The sequence below is a fragment of the Lepeophtheirus salmonis genome, chromosome 14, assembly GCF_016086655.4.
Source record: "Lepeophtheirus salmonis chromosome 14, UVic_Lsal_1.4, whole genome shotgun sequence".
NCBI lineage: Eukaryota > Metazoa > Arthropoda > Copepoda > Siphonostomatoida > Caligidae > Lepeophtheirus > Lepeophtheirus salmonis.
The window spans coordinates 4953567-4972755 of record NC_052144.2 but is presented as its reverse complement, the minus strand read 5'-3'; the positions used below and the strand labels follow the sequence as shown (position 1 = coordinate 4972755).

Genomic DNA, 19189 nt, shown 5'->3' with positions numbered 1-19189 from the left:
CAATCCATTATCGTCGTTAAAGAAGGTTTATTATAATATATTTATAACAGTGAAGTCGAAGAAGTTTTATTTAAAATTTATTTTTGCTTTAATTTTTGTAATTTAAATAGTTAATTGCTTTATTTTTTTACAGATTGTTAATAAATGTGTAGCCGTAGGATGCAAGATTGGGTACAAAGGTCACGAAATTAACAACATCAGGTTTCATGCATTTCCAAATCCTCCCGATATCCACCAAAAATGCATCTAAGCAATACGTCGTGATAACTAAGAGCCATCAAGGAATTGAGTAGTTTACAGTCGTCATTTCCTTTCAAGTGACTTCAAGAGCAATAACGAGGATACAAACAAATACAGAAAAAGGAAGTCTAAATGTCTGACCCGATTTCACATCCTTCCAGTCTATTTATCACGAATGACTATTCAAAGCCGGTCAGTATCTTCTTCAAGTCAAAAAAGATACAGAAGAGTTTGTGAGGCAATGGAGAATAAATTCCAATTGTTCTTAGACAAAGACACGATCAACTCTCTTGGTGGTATTCAGAAGTGTATACTGGAAAATGTACTCCCTGATGGTGTTATATTTATTAATAATATTACTAGCCAAAATTTCTTCTTGCTGTGCAAGAATGAAGTTGGATCTCCCCATTTAAAGTATTGTTTAGAGGTAAAGGAGAGCATGGATTTTTCTATTTGGGTCAATGGTTATAGAATTGCTCCCTTCATCTGTAAAGATAAAATTTCGCTCTGTTCAGAGCTAATAAACATAATTGTATTCCTGCAAAATTCAACAAATGAAGAAAATCCAATGCACAAAATAAACTTAGCAGTTTAATTGTTGAATGAAGCAAAGGAAGAAATGGAAAGTGATATTTTAAGAAATAGGATGGATTTTTATCAGTACAGATTCAACTTTGCTCGAAAAATATAAAAGCAGAAGATATTCTCTTGGCCTTATTGCTGTAGCTACATCATGGCATATAACTTCACCTGATCTCTACAAATAGTTAGCTAATAACGATATATTTTGTTTACCCTCTTCATCACATTGAAAAATAATTTCATCCTTCATCTCAGTAGACACTGGATTAACTGAAGATTCAAAAAGTATCTGAAAGCAAAAATTGCTTGCTTCACAAAAAGAGAGAAGATGATATGTCTGATGGTAGATTAAGTATATTGTGAGAAAAGAATTGAATATGCTGGTGGCAAAGTATTTAGAATTGAGAACAATGAAGTTACAAAAAAACTCCTGTGCTACATGATAAGAAGTATTCCTGGTGCCTATCAAGATATGGTTACTTTGATACCCATTTTCAAGATTGCCTCTAAGACAATATGTTCCAGCTATTCAGAAGTAGTGTCGGCATCAATTGAAATCAGATTTTATATAACTGCTATATCAGTGGACGTACACAGTTCCAATATAAAAATTGTCCTTCACGAATGATGTCGATGAAAAATGAATTTGTGAGTGCCAAATCGCAATAGGGAGGGAAGTCAAGTGTATTTACTTTTTGATACCGTACATTTATTCAAAAATTATTATTTTAACTTTTTAAACAAGAAGGGATTTGAATGTCCAGACTTTGATGACAATGTGATAAGACTAAAGATGAAACAGATTTAAGACCTGTTCACCCTTGAACTAGGAAAAGGTCTTAAATATGCCTACAAGTTGAATCAAAAGGTTTTAAACCCAAGATCAATAGAGAGGTGCAACATAAAACTTGCTGACTCTCTCTTACATGAATCAATAATTGAAGCCTTGTTGTTTAATTCAAACAAGTATCCTGAGTGGAAAGAAATTGGATGATTCTTGAAAATCATAAGAACATTCTTCACCATCATCAATGTTAGAACAACTACAGTAGATAAAAGAAGGAGGGATACGTTCAAGGAGCCTGTGAAATCAATGAATAGTGAGATCATAGAGTTCATGGAAAGATTTGAGGTATATTTAAAGAGTTGGAAAGACATGAAAATTAAATCAAAGAGCTCCGCCTCCATTATCTGTCTAGTGAAATTACTGTTGAAATCAAGGAGGAGGCAGACTCCCTTTTAGTACTCTTAAATGAAGAAAACCCTGAATTACTTCAGGACGACGAAAATACTATAATTTTTAAGTAAGCACTGGCATAGAGAGCCCCAAAATTATTTTGGAGGATAGAGGGAAAAATGATGTCGAGAGAATCGCCAGCGATAATTTTTATAAACAAATTAATAGAGGTGGCCTTGTTACTCCCTCAGACCTTGTCTTCAACATCTGCTGCCAAGCAAGTTTACTCCATCAAAGAATATTTGACAGTGAAAGCACAGAACATAAATTCATTGCCTCAAATTCGATGCCCGAGTCCAAATAAAATTGGAAGGAACTCAAATTGGGGAAATAATTATTAGAGAAGAATGTAATAATGGACATATCTTCAAGAGTCTATTTTATAAAATTACTTATTCATTTTACAATTGTTTAGTCAAAAATATTTTATCGGAAATTAATAGCAAAATAAGTACAGGAAATAAACGGGTAAAAATGATAATAATTGTAGAAAAATAAGAAAAAAAATAATATAAACTAAGTGTGTCGTAATATGCTCTGAATTCTTTGTTGGCTCTAAGTTATAATAAAAATATTTTTAAATATAGATCTGCCCTTTAATTTACTTTATACTAGCATAAGAAAAAGGTGGGCTAGCCTGTCTCCCAGAAACACAAAATAAGGAAACTGTTTTAATATAAAAAAACAATTGATTAATATGGTTTATAAAACACGAGTGTTATATAAATTACAACGCTTATATATTTTTCCTACCTCTCCTTTTTTTTTTAAATAGTCCTGATTACGTATACTCGCTATTTAATTGTGCTCTTCTCTTCTCTAGTACTCCTTGGCTAAATACATGATTTAAAACAATAATACAAGTTTTTGTTAAAAAAAAAGTGTGCATTTTGAAGACTTTAGGCCTTTGGCCTACCTCTAAATAATTTTAATACCGGCTGAAAATTTAAAAACGTTTTGTTGGACCAAAGGGGACAATTTGAGATTTTAAAGAGACCAACTTTCTAAAATTTAAGCTGCACCTAACTTTATAAGTGTAGGAAAAGAAGACACGGTCCCTCCCAATGTAGGCAAACAAGCATTACTCGGGCTATTAATTCAGAGCTTTATTATATGAAAAAAGTTCGAAATCACTTTGCAAAATTAGATAGAATTTGTAAATATATACACAAAGAGTATTATAATTATAAAAAGACAATAAAATAAAGAAGATACCTTTACTTTAAAAAGGTAGCTCTAGAAATAAAAAGCAATTTTTTTTTCCTAAAAAAGTACCCAAATATGTACATAAATTATTAAAAAATAGGTCAAAAAGATTCTTATTTTTCGAATAAAAGGATATTCTAAAGAAATAGTATATTTGGGAAAAAATACTCCATATTTTACTTTTTTTTAATCAAATTTTAAAAAAGGTAAAAAATAAAATGTTCTCGACATACATTTCAGCTATAGACCTCACTTATCCCTCAAACCACCCCAATCCCTATGTATTTGTTATATATATGTATATATAATTACATGAAATATTAACGAGGAAATGCGATGATATTTTCTTATTTTTGAGAGCTGGATGCTTCACAATGCATTTGATAGTGAACGAAGAAGGAGAAGCATTATCAGATTCCTCCTGTTGAACTGGTCCTAAATGTAGATAAGATATATTGCTCACCATTTTATCCATTGACACATTATATTCAATTCCATGTGGCACATCCCAATATATTTTGGCAGCAGGTGTTGACTGTCCAACATGACAGGACATCAGGTTTTGCCCATTGTATTTTAGGATGTTATTCCCTGTGATTTGAACTTTTTTTGGAGCATCTAATAAAAAGATTAACAATGAAGTATGAAAGATATTAAGAACAAAGATTCACAAAATAATTATAAACCAAAAAGAACAATATGAGAAAAATGGCAATATAAAAAAATAGTACACTATTTTTTCAATCAATGGCTTTTGTTATGTGTTTCTCACGATGTATAAATGCAATTGGCTTATACTCGATGGCGTTACAAAGATAGTATTTCACACTAAAAATACTTTTTATACAGTTTTGTGACTGTTTTCATATTGGTTGAGCATGCGTCAAAGATGGTCACCAGCGAAAAGAAAATACGCCATATTAAACAGTTCTTCTTCGATAAAGGCAAAGGCCAAGCAAGGTTTGTTTATTATTTTCTACGATACTCTACTCATCAAACTTTTATCTCTTTTAAAATATAGCGGTTACGTAGTTTCAAATGTGTCTGGTTTACAGGAGTGAAAATAGTATAATAAATTAAGTTTTAGAAGCGCTAAAATTACTAACGTGTCATTTTCTCTGCTCTGAACAAGACACCTTTCATATTACAGAACCTATATATTTTAAGGTAGGGATTTGAAAATTATAATATGCAAATTCCTTTGCATGATAGATGTGGTACTCAACATTTAGAATGAATTTAGAGAAGCACACTAGAAATGTAAATATATACTTTATCATTAAATCACTTACTTACTAATTTGATACAATACCTGATGTACAATTTAGCTACAAATTGGAAAATGAATCCGTTTCTAAATAACTGTGATTAATAACCCTTATTATCAGAGTAAAAATTAGGTTAATCGAAAACCTTCTCGAATATAAATTAAAGGGAATTACTTAAAAAGAATATATTTGTAGGTTAACTCAATTTTAAGAAAAAAGTAAATAATCTTATGTATTTGTGAATTTTTAATCTTATTTAGTTTAAAAAAATGGTTATTTAAACCTGTTTCTTAGCTTGACCAAATTTTTAACCAAATTATGTTTCACATAGATAATATAGTTTAGAAAAAATATTTATGAGTAAAATATTTTTTTGATTACATATCAAACAATATACAGAGTGCTGACTCACAATTTCCAGTAGCATGAATAAGTTGTGAATAACTTTATTTATATGAAATCAAGAAAAGACAACTCAAAAAATATATGTGATATAGTCATATAATATATTTAGTCTGATTTTTAATTAAGTATCTCTTCTTTCAAAAGTATTCACAGTCTCTACATGCCTGGGTGCAAATTGACAGCTCTTGACGATTTAGGTCATGTCTATGACGTAACCCGCTGTCTTGATAGCAACTTGGAGTGAATTCAAAATGTGCATGAGAGGGGATTCAGACATTCCTCTTCAATACACCTGAAACTTCCAAGGTCCGGAGGTTGAGGACAGGGCTGGAGCAGCGGCATATGGAGCCAGGAGAGAAGTCTGTCATATTGATGTTGCATAAGTTTTAGTTCTTCTTGGCTCTATGGGAATTCAATCGACTTCTTGATGTTTTAGGAAGTCCGGATGGAGATGATAACGGTGCCTGCAGTCTTTTCGGCTAAAATACCTGATTGCATACGCGTTGTCTTTTTTGTTGTTACTCCGACATTTTAGACTTAGAGACACAGAACACTAACAAAACTTGTTTGCTTTTGTTTCAGCTGTCGTTTGGTTGCGATATCAAGTCTCGTATCTTGTAATTGAATGTAATGGAATAAAATATTAATTAAATTATATTGCAAGTTTTGGGTCCACACTCTGTAAATTCATTTAAATAATTGTGTAGATAATAAAATATAAGAATATAATTATAATGGCTCGATAGTAAAACGTTAGGCTCTTGAATCATGCTACTGTCCTACACTTACTCACCCATGACATCAAGGATACTAATTATCTATTTAAGGGGGGGGGCGGGGGTTCCTGCAACTTCACACTAATTACTACTCACAACTTACCATTTTTAATGTTAAACAAGTTACAAGTTTATACGCTTTGGTTGAATATCATACTAAATAGGCGTTCTGTTAGTATATTTCATATTTGTACTAAAAGGTTGTTAAGGATTAATATATTTTCATTTTACTTAAAAATGTAAATTTCATGGGAAAATATGAAATTTCAAAAAAAATCAAACTTTTGTATTGTATTCTATATATTACATCACTATCCAATTTAATGCAACAAATGGTTTCTACGAACTAAAAGAACTTGAATAGTAATAATAATGGAACGGATATTAAATTATGTCGGGAAAAGTTAAAATTGCAATATTGAAAAATAATGGGGGATAAATTGCATACATCTATGAATATGTGCCTCTAGAGCATCTTCCCTGACATCATCATTTGCATCATAATTGAAGGAGATGCCACCTCAGTGGTTTAATGTTGATATTTTTACTTCATCAAATGACTTTATGAATAAAAAAAGACTTAACATTTATCTTGTATACTACTTTATACCTATGATCAACAGTGATATTTGAAATAATTCAAAGTAATATGCGCTAAAGCCCCCTATAAAATATCTCAATTCGTACAATTTTTTTTTTTCTTGATAGATTAGGGACTAGAAAAATATCTTATCCTTTCCATATTAATAAGTAATTTAAATCTACAATATCATATGGAATTAAGATTGTATAATAACATTACAAGTTATTACATATTTTCAATACCATTGAGGTTTGATATTTAATAAAAATAGGAAAATAGAGAGATACAATTTTGATAGACAATAAGTTTTATGTACTTTTATTTGTTGGTCCCATTTTGACATCCAATAATTTTGTTTTTTAGGGCCCCAAAATGGCCGACATCAACAATGCTGACGTTATGTGAAAACGCTCTTTCATGGAGTGAAATTATATTAATGACTGAAAAGTTCCTAACCTCGCCTGATATAAGGAAAGAGTATAATAAAAAAGACAAAGTGCGCTAGTCCAAGATGACTCATCAAAATATATTTTTATTACTTATTAATTTTGTGAATCAATGTTTCAATAATTATTTAAACCGAATGAATCCTAGTAGAATCCATGCCCGGTGTTGTGTCATTCCTTATTTATTTGGTACGGTTCAATCTTAGAGCCGGTCGTATTAGTCCATGGAATCAGTCTTTTGGGGGGAGCGTTAGTACCAAAACTGATTAAAAAAAAGAAATAAATAAAGTTGAGTTTCATCAAGCAACAAACATTAAGACAGATTTGCAGGACTGAACTGAAGGACCAACCCGAGACTGAAATCGACCTAAATAAGGATCAACACAACACTATTCATGTCTACTATTTCTCTTGAGTCCTTTTGAGGAAGTGAAAAGGTCAATTAATAAAATTCCCTTACTGGTTTTGACTAAAACAATTCCATCCATATTACCATTCCCGTCACTACACTCAACTTTGATATTCGACTCAATGGAGGAAACATTTAGAGACAATATACTTTGTGCTCTGCTCCAATGCGGCCGGGAAGATGGATGTATCATATCATTAACATCAACTATGGCTGAATTAAACTGCGTTTTCCATTGTAGATAGGTTGGTGGTTTACTCTCGTCGGATAAGCATTCAATTCTGATGACTGATGTACCATTTTCTTTCAAATACATCCTTTTTATTCCAGGTTGGGAATTCATTTGAATGGATACAAATTGGGATGCACCTAAGTAAATATATTCGTATGAAAACATTAAGAAACATAAATAGAGTTGTAAAAAGTATGACCTGTCGGTAAGTGGAAAAAAAAATCAAAAATTAACGTGCTGACCCTCTCAATCTGTAGAACGTTTGAGAGGAGAGCAGCTTAGATTAAACTATGTTTTTTATGTGGACTACAAGTAACCATTAGAATATTAAATACAAACAAATCTTTTTTTGTATAAACGCAAGAATTACACCTTTTTACTCTAGTCCAACAAGGACTACATATATAACTTCCCTACATCAGCTCTGGAATGAATTTGCAAGGGGGTGTGGCTTTGTATGGCTTTTTTGATCGTTTTGAAAGAATTTTTAGGAACATTTTTTCTAGAAGAAAAACATAAAAAAATTTAAAAATTCTAGTAAATTTATTGAGGATGGGATAAAATTGAAGAAATCATCTGATTATAACATTTAAGCGTTTATTTTAAGTCTTTTGGTGTTTACATATCTTTAGCAATATATTGTAAAAATTATTTTTCAATATTGGATGGTGGGCTAAAATATTCCATCTGTTTTTCTTTTTTTTTCCTTACTTCATGATATTTTGTATGATTGGTATACATTTTTGTAACGGGTGGTCTATTTAAATCTAAACACTTACTTACTACTTCAATAACTAATATAAGTTGAGGGAATGAAATTTATTCATTTTTGATATATTAAAGAATCAAAAAAATAGTTACAGAACAAAACAAACCGGAGCTCTCTAGCCAATCTCCTCAAGCCCATTAGGGCTCATACAAGAGATCTCGGGGTTCTACACCAGAATGTCAAGAAAGATATCAAAAAAGTGGGTGGAAAGAGGCGTATGAGGGTGGAGAGACTACTTTTGACACCGGCCATGAAAGAAAAAACTCATGTCATCTGTCGCAAGACTTTTTTGAATAAGACGTTTGAGTTCTTTTGAATTCTCTTTTGATACTTTTGCCCCCCCCCCCAAGCCCGTCATCCAAACATCAACACCTGCAAAGCCACTTTCAGACATCCCAGGGACGCCATGATAGAGTGGGCACCATTTCTTCCTCCTCTTCCTGAGTCATCATTGGTACTACAGGCGGCTAAATAAATGATTACGAGAGATCTGATATAAATCTATTTCTAGTATATATTTTGTTGAAATTCTATTGTTAATAAATAAATTACATTTTGTTGAAGTTTATAATTGAAAGTAGTCAGATTTCAATAAACCCCTCGGCTACAATAAGTGCCCTTGAAAAAATTGATTTAAAAAAAATGCCAATTGAAAAGAAAAATCCTCAAATTTTGACAATATAATTTTTGTAAGGCGATTGAAATACATTTTTATTTTGATTGCTATAAAAATTCTTCAAAAGTGGTGAAGGGTGATGGCCACGTGGTCCCTAATATTCTGACGCCCCTACTCCTCAAAAAATAATCAATGTTACTTTAGCCATTTATGAGCACAGTCCTTTAATACTTACTTGTTCCTTTCTCACTAATGAAGGATTCTTTATAACTGTAAAGAAGTGAATAATGGTTAAATTTGCAATGACGTAAATTTAAAAAAAAAGTATATATTAATAAAATCAAGATATAAAGATTTTTTTTAAGGTTTTAACCTATCAAAAAACAACTCCCTTTTCAAGGATGTTGAGGAGTATTTTGCACCGGGTCACATAGACCAGAGTAGAGCGGTTACAACCCTCTGTAAAATCTCTGATGGTGATTTTCCACACGCAGATCTCTCCAGCATCGGAGCTCTGCGTTGGTCCATATTTTAATTTATGACGCCCTTATTTCTCAGTTGACTTTTCTAATTTTTTGGTTTACAGTTTCGTTAGACAAATGTATACAAAAAGTTATGAGGGTTAAACAGCAAATATCATAAATATGACAAAGGTACACTATTTAAAACAAGATAGATAGAGGAGCCTGTATTTTTTATTGTTTATTAGGTGTGTTTTTTTACGCTTGGCACAATTTCAACAATATCTTCGTCCTTATGGATAAGTAATAAGAGCTTTGGAAACTCAAAAAAGTCTCACAGTCGTTTTAGGATATAATTTTTACAACTGTCAGCATAAACATAGTATTAAATATATATTCAAAACTCACCTGTGACATTCAACTTGATTCGTGCAACATTTAATTCGTCATTGCCAAATGCATTAGTATAAGCATTAGAGGCTGAGCAGACAAATGTAGTTTGATCATCGTCCTTTGATATTTTTGGTAGTGAAAGAATGAGCTTGGAGGATTCATGTACTTCCTTTATGAGACGTCCTTCCTCATATAAAGCTAAAGAAGGTGAGTCGAATGTGGAAGAGGAGGACATGCAAACGACACTTATACCAACATCATTTACTTTAATGTTAGGAACTTCGACATTATTGGAATTATATAAATATAGAAATGGTTGTCCGGGAGATGCTGTAACAAATTGAAATACAGAAACTATATATAAACTTATAGTTGTTATTAATATTAAATCTATTTTCAAAATTGTAAATCTGTTAAGAAAAGAAGTTTTGTAAACCATTTTTATTATTGAATTATACATTTTTTTAAATTAATAGTAGAGTGTGTGTCTTTTATGGGTGCCTACGCCGTATGGACTAGGAGGTTGAAACTTTGCCTTGGTGCCTTTTTTAAACCTGTCCAAGCTAAGAGGTGGAAGGGGGAATTTTTGGGAAGTTCATATAACGGAGGATTATTCCTTATCCAAAACACAAAAAAAAGATAAAAAAAGCACAAGAAGACTAGATACGGGGTTGAGTTATAAATTAAAAAGTTATTCGAAACTCAAGACGTTTTCTAAATGCATTCAATTTCAATAAAGTTCTGGGCAAAATAAAAAAGCGGTGAAAATTGCAATTTCGTTTTATTTCAATTGCAAAATAATGCATGAAGACGAAAAAATTTGTAAAATAAAGTTTTTAAAATTTGTTTGGAGATTCGTTCACATATAAATTCGAGACATAAAAGTTAATTGTTAGCTGAAGCCTTTGTCATTTTCTGATTATTTTTTGTTTTTTTTTATTTTTTCCCATTTTTTTCATCATTTTGATTCCTTTTGAATGCCAAAACTGTGAATTTTGGACATTATAGACCTGAACAGTTTATTTTTAATTTCTTGAACATTTTGCAACAATTTTTTTGTAATATTAGTAATAGCAATTACATTTTTTCGACGACATTTTTGTCCATAATTTTTTTAGTTTTGAAAATTCGAAAAAAAATCTTGCTAGGTTAATGTGTCTCGTTGTAATGCCACTAAAAGTCTTTTTTATTTATTTGTAAAATTAGTGCAAAACAGTTTTTGTGCAACATTTATCCCAATTTTAACTTTGCAATTACAATACATACGATATAACTGAATTAAGATCATTGTTACTATCAACTGCCTGTTATATGATTTGGACAAAGAAAATAAATTACTGCTATAAAAAGGAAAACCTTCTACATTTAAACTGCTTTAGAACAGGGAAATATGATAATTATATTTAAACTCAAATAAATTTATTTTAATATGTATTTTTAAAACAATCCCCATCAAAGATAGGTGAAATATGGGTACCTCAGAAGTAGTTTTACACCACAATAATCTATTAATAAATAATTTAAAAAAGAGTACAAACAACAACTATTTTTCCAGTTCTTAAAGCTAAACTTATTTTTTCCTATACAAGAATGACATTTTTACCTATTTTGCAGGAGAAACTGACAACCTCCTCCCCCGCCCAGGAAACGCAATCAGGGCTTCTCCAGGAAAGTTATAATAAATTTGAAATAATAATATTGACATTAATTTATGATTTAAAGAAAAATTGAATATATTAACCCTTTGTTAGTAGACATCCTTCTTTTACGCAGTTATTGTACTGGGAGGGAAATTCGCTCAAATGTTTTTAAAAAAATTTAACAAAATTGTCTATATCAACAGTTTTCACCAAGAAGTCAAAGTTATTATCCCTCTATAAGGATCCCGTAAAGTTACCCTTCCATCTCTTCTATGAATGCGATCGTGAAAGGGAAAATTAGGGATGAGCATGGAATAGGGCTCAAAAATAAAGATTGATTAATAATTATGCCATTGACAACTCAGAATCACATAAAAACAGACGCTGTCATCACTAAAGTTATGTGTAAATTACACTTCAACCGGACTATGGGTTCAATAATACGTACGTCAGGAGTCGAAGATTTTCTTGACAGACAGTTAAGGGAGCTTCTACCGTTTTAGAGTATTAAGTATTATAAAGTTTATTTAACAAGCATTTGGATTAAAAAACTGGATCATCTCTATTACTCCTTTGTCATTCTCTTCCCATATGATAACCTTGAGACATCTTCTAAACAGGGATTGAAAGAAAAATTTGAGTGTGAGTATTTATTTAGGAAACGGTCAGTAGACATGCCGTTTACTAAATAAATACTTGCACTTGTATTCATGGCCTGGTCTTTGATGATAACCAAGTTGTTGACACAATGTATATCAACACTAAAATTTGTTATAATAAGAAATATTATAAAATAATTTTGTATCATTTTTTTTCGTTGTTATTAAAATAGTAAATTTGTATGTATTGCTATATTTTTTAAATTGAATGAAAAGTTGGTTTGAAAAGGGAGAAAAACTCATCATATAATTTGTTCACTAATAGATAATAGTAATGATCATATGATACAACTAATGGAGTCAAATAAAGTTGGAATCGCATAATATTTCCTTTAAAAGTTCACTTTCTGCTTTGATTTCTTCGCCAATTTCTGGACACGTTATTGTAATTTATAAATTCGAATTATTTTTTCAGATTCTATAATTTGACAATCACCAATACAAAAATTGCATTTGGATTTTTTTCTATATTGCCAATATTTGTGATTCTAATGGATCTGACGGAATTTTTACCTACATAAAATATTCATTTTTTTTTTAAATTTCTAACAAGAACATTACTAATTCTGCAAGTGCCAAAGCAGTATGTCCAAGGGCAAAACATGTTCCTTTTGAAAGACATGAAGATAAATCCTCTGTCGACCAATCTTTTATCCATAAAGAAAATTTTCCAAAAAAATTAATTTGTTTATTATTAATATTATATATAGGAGATTTTTGTTGGATCAGGATTTTTATTCCAAGTTTTCACATTTGTAATATTAATTAATTTATGAATTATGGAACAAAATCTGATGTTATCATGCATATTAAAAATTTTAAGAGCCACCTCTAAGCTATTATTATTGTTTTTATGCAATATTGCATCACCTAATTTAACATTCCTTTTTTCCATATTATTTGGATGTACAGCTTTTTTAGTTAATTTGTGAACGAACCCCTGGGGTTTCCCCCTGTTCTAAATCAAAAAGTTTTGAATATGATTGTAGGATGGCTTGAAAGTTGATTCTCCTTCTTCAAACGGCGGGCAAAGGAATTAATTTGTTTATTTTCAAAATTATTTACCGTTTCAAAAATTAAATAAATATGTGAATTACATTTAAAAGGATTAATAAAGAATTTTTTAGTTTGTCCCTTCAATATAAAGTTTTTCGTAATTAATCTAGTTGTATGATAATTGTCAAAAGATATACTGAATATATCAAATCCTATCTCCATTAATTCTTTAATTGTGTTTCTTAAAATATTCCATTGAAATTCTGGATAAATTTTATTTACTGGAAGTAAAGCGATAAAGTCTTCATAAGCGATGGAATACCTTTGATCATGTGGGCTCATATGGTTTTCTCTATTTTTGAGATTATAAATCTTTCCTCCACATTATTCCACTCTTTGACTTGTATACACTAGAAAATAAATTGTAATAAACTTGAGATAGCATGTCGTCTTTGGATTGTATTATATAAAGAGATAGTTGCCCTGTAAGGACTGTACTTAGAAGAAAAAGCTTGCCATGCCTTTCGTGAAGGCAAGGAACTTCAATTGATTTAGTCGTTAATGTCTAGTAGACTCACTCACTATCTAAATAGAGGGACAACCCAAGAGGAAAAAATTTATGGGTTTAACGACGTGGCTCTTTTGTTCAGAATTGCATCCAAATCTATTGCAAAATATAATTGTAAGGTCCAATTTTGAAAATATTAAACTCCACACAAATTTAGCCTACATTACTTTTCACGAATTCAGATTTTTAAAATATATTTTGTGATTGCTTTATATTTTTGGATGATTATTTCGCTAATTTGTCAAATCTTCTTGTTTTTTGATTGCGTTTTTCTTAGGTGAGGTTTTTTATCTCTTTTCTCGCCTCCCTTACTTCTTTTTTTGTGGATGTTTTATTTATAAAATGTAGTGTCGACTTTTTTTTCTATTACACTTTATAATACTCTGAGTGTGTAAGAATAATTAAGTATTACAAATAAATAAAAAATATTTAATATATATGTGAACATTAATATTCAAAGAATAAACATACCTTCAACAATCATAAATGAATATGACGCTGTAGTGAAGTTGAATGAGTTTTTTTTGTTTTTTTTAATAAAAGACACTTTGAGTAAGTTCAAGATCTACGGTCATTTCCTTCTGTGATTTTACTTAGATATGATATTGAGGGAAGACAAAACAATCTTGACGTAATCAATTCCCGATATAAAAAAGGAGATAGCCTTTGCCAAATTGATGAAGTTCCAAGAAGAAAATACGAATAGCGACAATTACTTGGAGGTTTAATTACCAAAAAAATTTGCTATATAAAAAAGATATATCAAATTAAAGCTTTTCATCATTCATGAAAGATGATAATATATCCTCTAATTGATAAAAAATTGACTGTAGAACAATATGGTTGGCTAAAGGAGCCTCTTTCCAAGATTTTAAAAATGATAGAGTATTTCAAGTGGAAGAGACTTTACAAAGTTTTCCTTCTTAACATAGGTGATTGACTTCTTAGGTATTCAATTCGTTTCTTCTTCTAAAGAAAAAGTAAGGTCGGACTTAATTACTATGCTTGACAATATTTTGGGAATATCTAGATCCTCATCTATATAAATGAAAGTAAGAGTGTTCTTTTGATTTATAATTATAAATCCTTCGGGATTGACTTCATTTTGAATCTTTTTAAGACCTTCATTCAGAGTAGTGAAATTATCCTGCATCAAAAATTCTTGATTCTGTTTACTTTAATGTACTTGAATCAATTCATGTATTGATGAAGAAGTACTAGATATTGAGCAACGATTCATTTTATGTGATATATATGAAGGAAGGCTTTTTAAAAATAGGTGGGGATAAGTAAAGTTTTCTAAAATATTTTGAAACAATGTAATTATATTTCTTTTTACCTTCCTTCGAGTATGAGAGTCTCGACTCTCTTTAATAAAACCTTCTTCTTTAAAATGCCTAGAGCTAACGCGGAATATTTTGATGCCTTCAAACTGAATTTTTGATATACTTTTCGAATCCCTATGTATTTTGCAGGGTTTTCGTTTGGAAATTCATGAAATGATATTTTTTTACTTAAACTATCACATTTTGACCCAGAGCACATTTTCACCATTTTGGTTATTTAATTTTTATTTATATAATTAGAAATAAATATGTAGCAATACACATCTATCATTTTTCAACACAATCACAATGATTTATTAAATTAAATGATACTATTTTTTCTAGGTAAAGTTCAAACTTAGATGATATCAACTTGTTTGGATTAAATTCACATTCCCTCTGTTGACCAACCTCTTGAAAAATAAATGTTACTTGCTGTCCTTTTGATTAACAGTCCTTGATTAAAGTACACAACAATGTTGTTACTCTAAGCTGCTTTGATTACAAACTAATATAAGTAAATAACACTTTATAAATTGATCAAAGTACTTTAAAAACTCATTAAAAAATCTTTTTTAATTCATTATTCTTAAAACGTAAGTGTTTACTTTCAAAAATTTCATTTATTTGTATTTGCATATATAGTAATAGTACGGGGTTGCCTACAGATAAATGCAAAAGCATTTATATTTCATGTATTATTCATCAATTAAATTCAAATTCGATTTAAAAAATAGATTAAAACTGGATAATTGTTATTTATAGAAGAATATAAGCACACAATTTTTTTGACATTATAAAATAATGAACAGCCAGATAAATTTAAGGGGGATTTATTAATTAAAAGTATTATTATGATTTTTATTTCAATAATGTAATTTAAAAACAGTCTAATGTACTCGTCCTTCTAAAATGTAGAGGTAAGGGACCTGGACTCAAAGTGAACACTTCCTACTTGACATGGACTTGAAAAAGCTAAGACTCCCATTCTCTTTGAATGACCTGCCATTTTAAACAAATTAACTTACAATCGTTTTAATTTATTTTAAGACGTATACACAATGTACTTTTCATAGCATCCTATACCTTAAAATTGTAACGGATATGTCCTTAAAATATATTTCTAGCGGTCAATTCAGGCGTAACTTGGGTAATATGAGACACCCCAAAATACAATTAAAAATTTTCATATTACTTTCATCCATATTGGATTCATGCTAATTGTGCCACTTATGTAATGAAGAGATTTATTTATTATCTTTACTTTTTGATTTTGAAAAAGTGTCATTTTTACTAAGATTTAACTATACTATTTAAAGTATGTTGTTTTATAGGGAAAGTTCATTCATTCAGACATGATTAATGATAAAAACGTATGCTCAGAATGATTCATTATAACTAATTTATAATGAAATCACGAAAAGTACTTTTACAAATAACTTTGGACATGAAAGGAACTTGTATGAAATCTGAGGACTCAAACTTGATATGATAAAAATATTCTAGGACTTGCAAGCTAAGATATTAGACTATACATCCAAGTACCGTATACTAACTTTCCCACCTCACCTAAATTGTATACGATATGAGTAAACTTGCTTTTTTTCTAATGTATTAGTAATTTAACAGTTTAAACATTCCTTCGTTTAATGTTTTATACACAACCTAGAGATAAATCTGTGTAATTGCTGTACACGTAGACTCTTACCTGAAATGTCAATGAAAAAGATATCCATAGGTATATTACAGACAAAACGGAATCCTGCGTGTACATAATTACTCATCAGGGGCAAATTTTTATAAAGAATTCTGATCTGTTTATCTTATGTAAATACGTCAATATATGTGTAAACATAATTTGACGTTTTGTTTATTGTCTTTCAAAAAGTGAGGGGATAATGTCCCTACCCTGGTTGTGGTGCCTATGTTCATCTGTGATGGTGAACTTATTACATTAGTGCATTATTTTATACTTTTGAATGTTTAATATCATCAGAGCTTAACAGCTACAAATTAATCACCCAGATTTACCCGAGTCCGCAATTCAATTTTTCGTGTCCACACTATCAATTAACAAAAACAATAGATAACCCTATAACCTTTGTCTTTTAAATATTTGTTAGAATCAGTATTTACTTACCTATACAATTTGGAACTGTGTCGTTCCATTTCTTTCCATTGCAATAAATTGTTCGTGATCCTTGGAGGAGAGAGTTTCCTTCATTACATTGAAAAACATAAACTTCTCCACTTAAAAGTCGTTTGCTTTTACCATTTGAAAATGTATTGATTAAAGTTTCATCACAGCCTTTCCCTGTAATTATAAAGGATTCGTGTTATGATTAAATATATCATAGATTTATTATATCTAGAAAGGGACTTATAGCAACGTACATTTGCAATTTGTGTAATTATCTATCATTGTAGATCTGGAACTTAAAAAGTTTAGATGTTTTAAGGTATATATATTCTAAAATTTCAAGTCTAACATAATGAATGATAAACTTACGCTTTATTGGCATAAATTGACCCCCTCCTTCTACCCCTGAAATTACTTTTTCAACCATGAATGCGTTGTTTATCTATTTGCAAATAATATGAAGGAACTCAAGCATGTTATGATTGTTCAAAGTCTTTTATATATCTTAAAGCAATATTTATGTAATATATTTAGTTTTTAGGTCACATAAAAAGGTCAAATGTCTCTTAAAGGTAAATTTCTTCTAAAAAATTAGGTATGTACCAGGGTGTCCCATTTTTAGATCGATATGTTGTATTTTGATGAAAAAGTTATATTATGAAGTTCCAGTCTTCAAAGAGCGTTTTTTGTACCTCAATTTAGACATTTGAAAATTACTATTTATAAAAATACTGTCTATTAGTAAAAGGATTCAGAAGTCTCAACTTTCAAGTAACATTGCTGAATTTCAAAAGTTTCATTAAACTTCCTTTTCTCAAGTAATACATTCGAATATTATCATATTTTTTATTTGAAAAAAAAAAAAATGGTAGTCCAACAAACAATGTCGGATACTCAAACAATCAGAATCACTGTATTCACCTACAAATCGTATCAGTCCTTAATTTTATTGCAAATGGCTAAAGTAATAGAAAATATTGTTCCTACGGAGTGTCAGATTCAAATGTTCACATAGTTGTACAACAGATAATAAGGGAATCTATTTATGAAGTAAGTGAAGAAATAAAAATAAATTTCGTTAAAAAATAATTCGATATTACTGGAAGATATCCAATTTCTATTTTTGAATTGATTTACCTATATATAAATTTATTTGCCAGATGGCTTCCCGATTAAATATGAGTGAAGGTGTTCGGATTGAAATACTATTCGATTGAAAGTTACTAAATTTAATTAGCCGGTTATTACATATTTTCCCTCCTATCCTTTTGAAGCAATAATATTCAGACTTGGTAATGTTGGAGAAGTGATTCTATTAAAAACTTTAACAAATTTAACAGAAATAGATACATAATTAATCAATCAATGCGTTTTTATTATAATCGTAATTAAAGGAGTCGAATGGTATGAGTCCTAAAGATTAAGTTATGTTCATTTAGTTTAAAATTTTGGTTCCTCTTTTCTAGAAATATCCGTCAATTCTGCATCGAGGAGGACAACAGGTGTTGTATTACAAACAATATGTCGGAGAAAGATCTTGAAGAGATATGAAGTGAACTAAAGCTGACGAAAAAGAGAGGCAGAGAGTCAAATTGGAAAAAGGTTTCGAGAACTGATTCTAGAACAAAGATTCGTGAAAATTATTTATCAAATTTAAAGAAACTGTAACAAAGCTCAAACCTTAAAGAAAAAGCTTATTTTAAGAAAAGAAGAAAATTTGTTGTACCAATTGGATTGGAATTGAGTACCTAAAAAAATTTATTACTTGGTTTCTGGAGGAAAGTTACATGGATAAATATAATGTGGCTATTCATTGTATGAACCAAATTCAAAAAGCTTGCAGTCTACGTTTTTTACATGGGAATTACATGTGGTAAATCACAAAAGTTAGGAAGGAATATTTATTTTGTCAAATATCCATAATGTTTGGGGAAAAGAATAGCTAAAGAAGTTGGAGAAACTTATGTGATCATCGATCAAGATATTTAATATTTTGTAATAGAATTTGACGGAATAAAAGGCAAATGGTCTTAACACTGTGCAGTCAAGTATTTACTAGGATGTGTTGTATAAGGAAGTGTCGACTAATTCCCTATTTTTGTCATAAAAAAACTAGGCATTGCTAGAATAGATGCTGTAATTGATGAAGACATTGACAATTTTAAGACAATCATGTTAAATGATCAATTAGGACTATAAATCTATCCATTTGTGCACATACTTATTGTGAGAAAATAT

At 30.1% G+C, this 19189-nt stretch overlaps 1 protein-coding gene across 1 annotated transcript in view; it reads right to left on the bottom strand.

Moving 5' to 3' along the window:
• LOC121129814 (uncharacterized) overlaps positions 1-19189 on the bottom strand; it is a 118699-nt gene that overhangs the window by 4929 nt on the left and 94581 nt on the right. Inside the window, exons 4-7 of the mRNA XM_040725533.2 lie at positions 16952-17125; positions 9639-9953; positions 7204-7521; positions 3578-3883 (exon numbers count right to left, since the gene is read on the bottom strand). Coding sequence (XP_040581467.1) covers positions 3578-3883; positions 7204-7521; positions 9639-9953; positions 16952-17125 — 1113 coding nt within the window. The remainder of the gene's footprint in view (positions 1-3577; positions 3884-7203; positions 7522-9638; positions 9954-16951; positions 17126-19189) is intronic.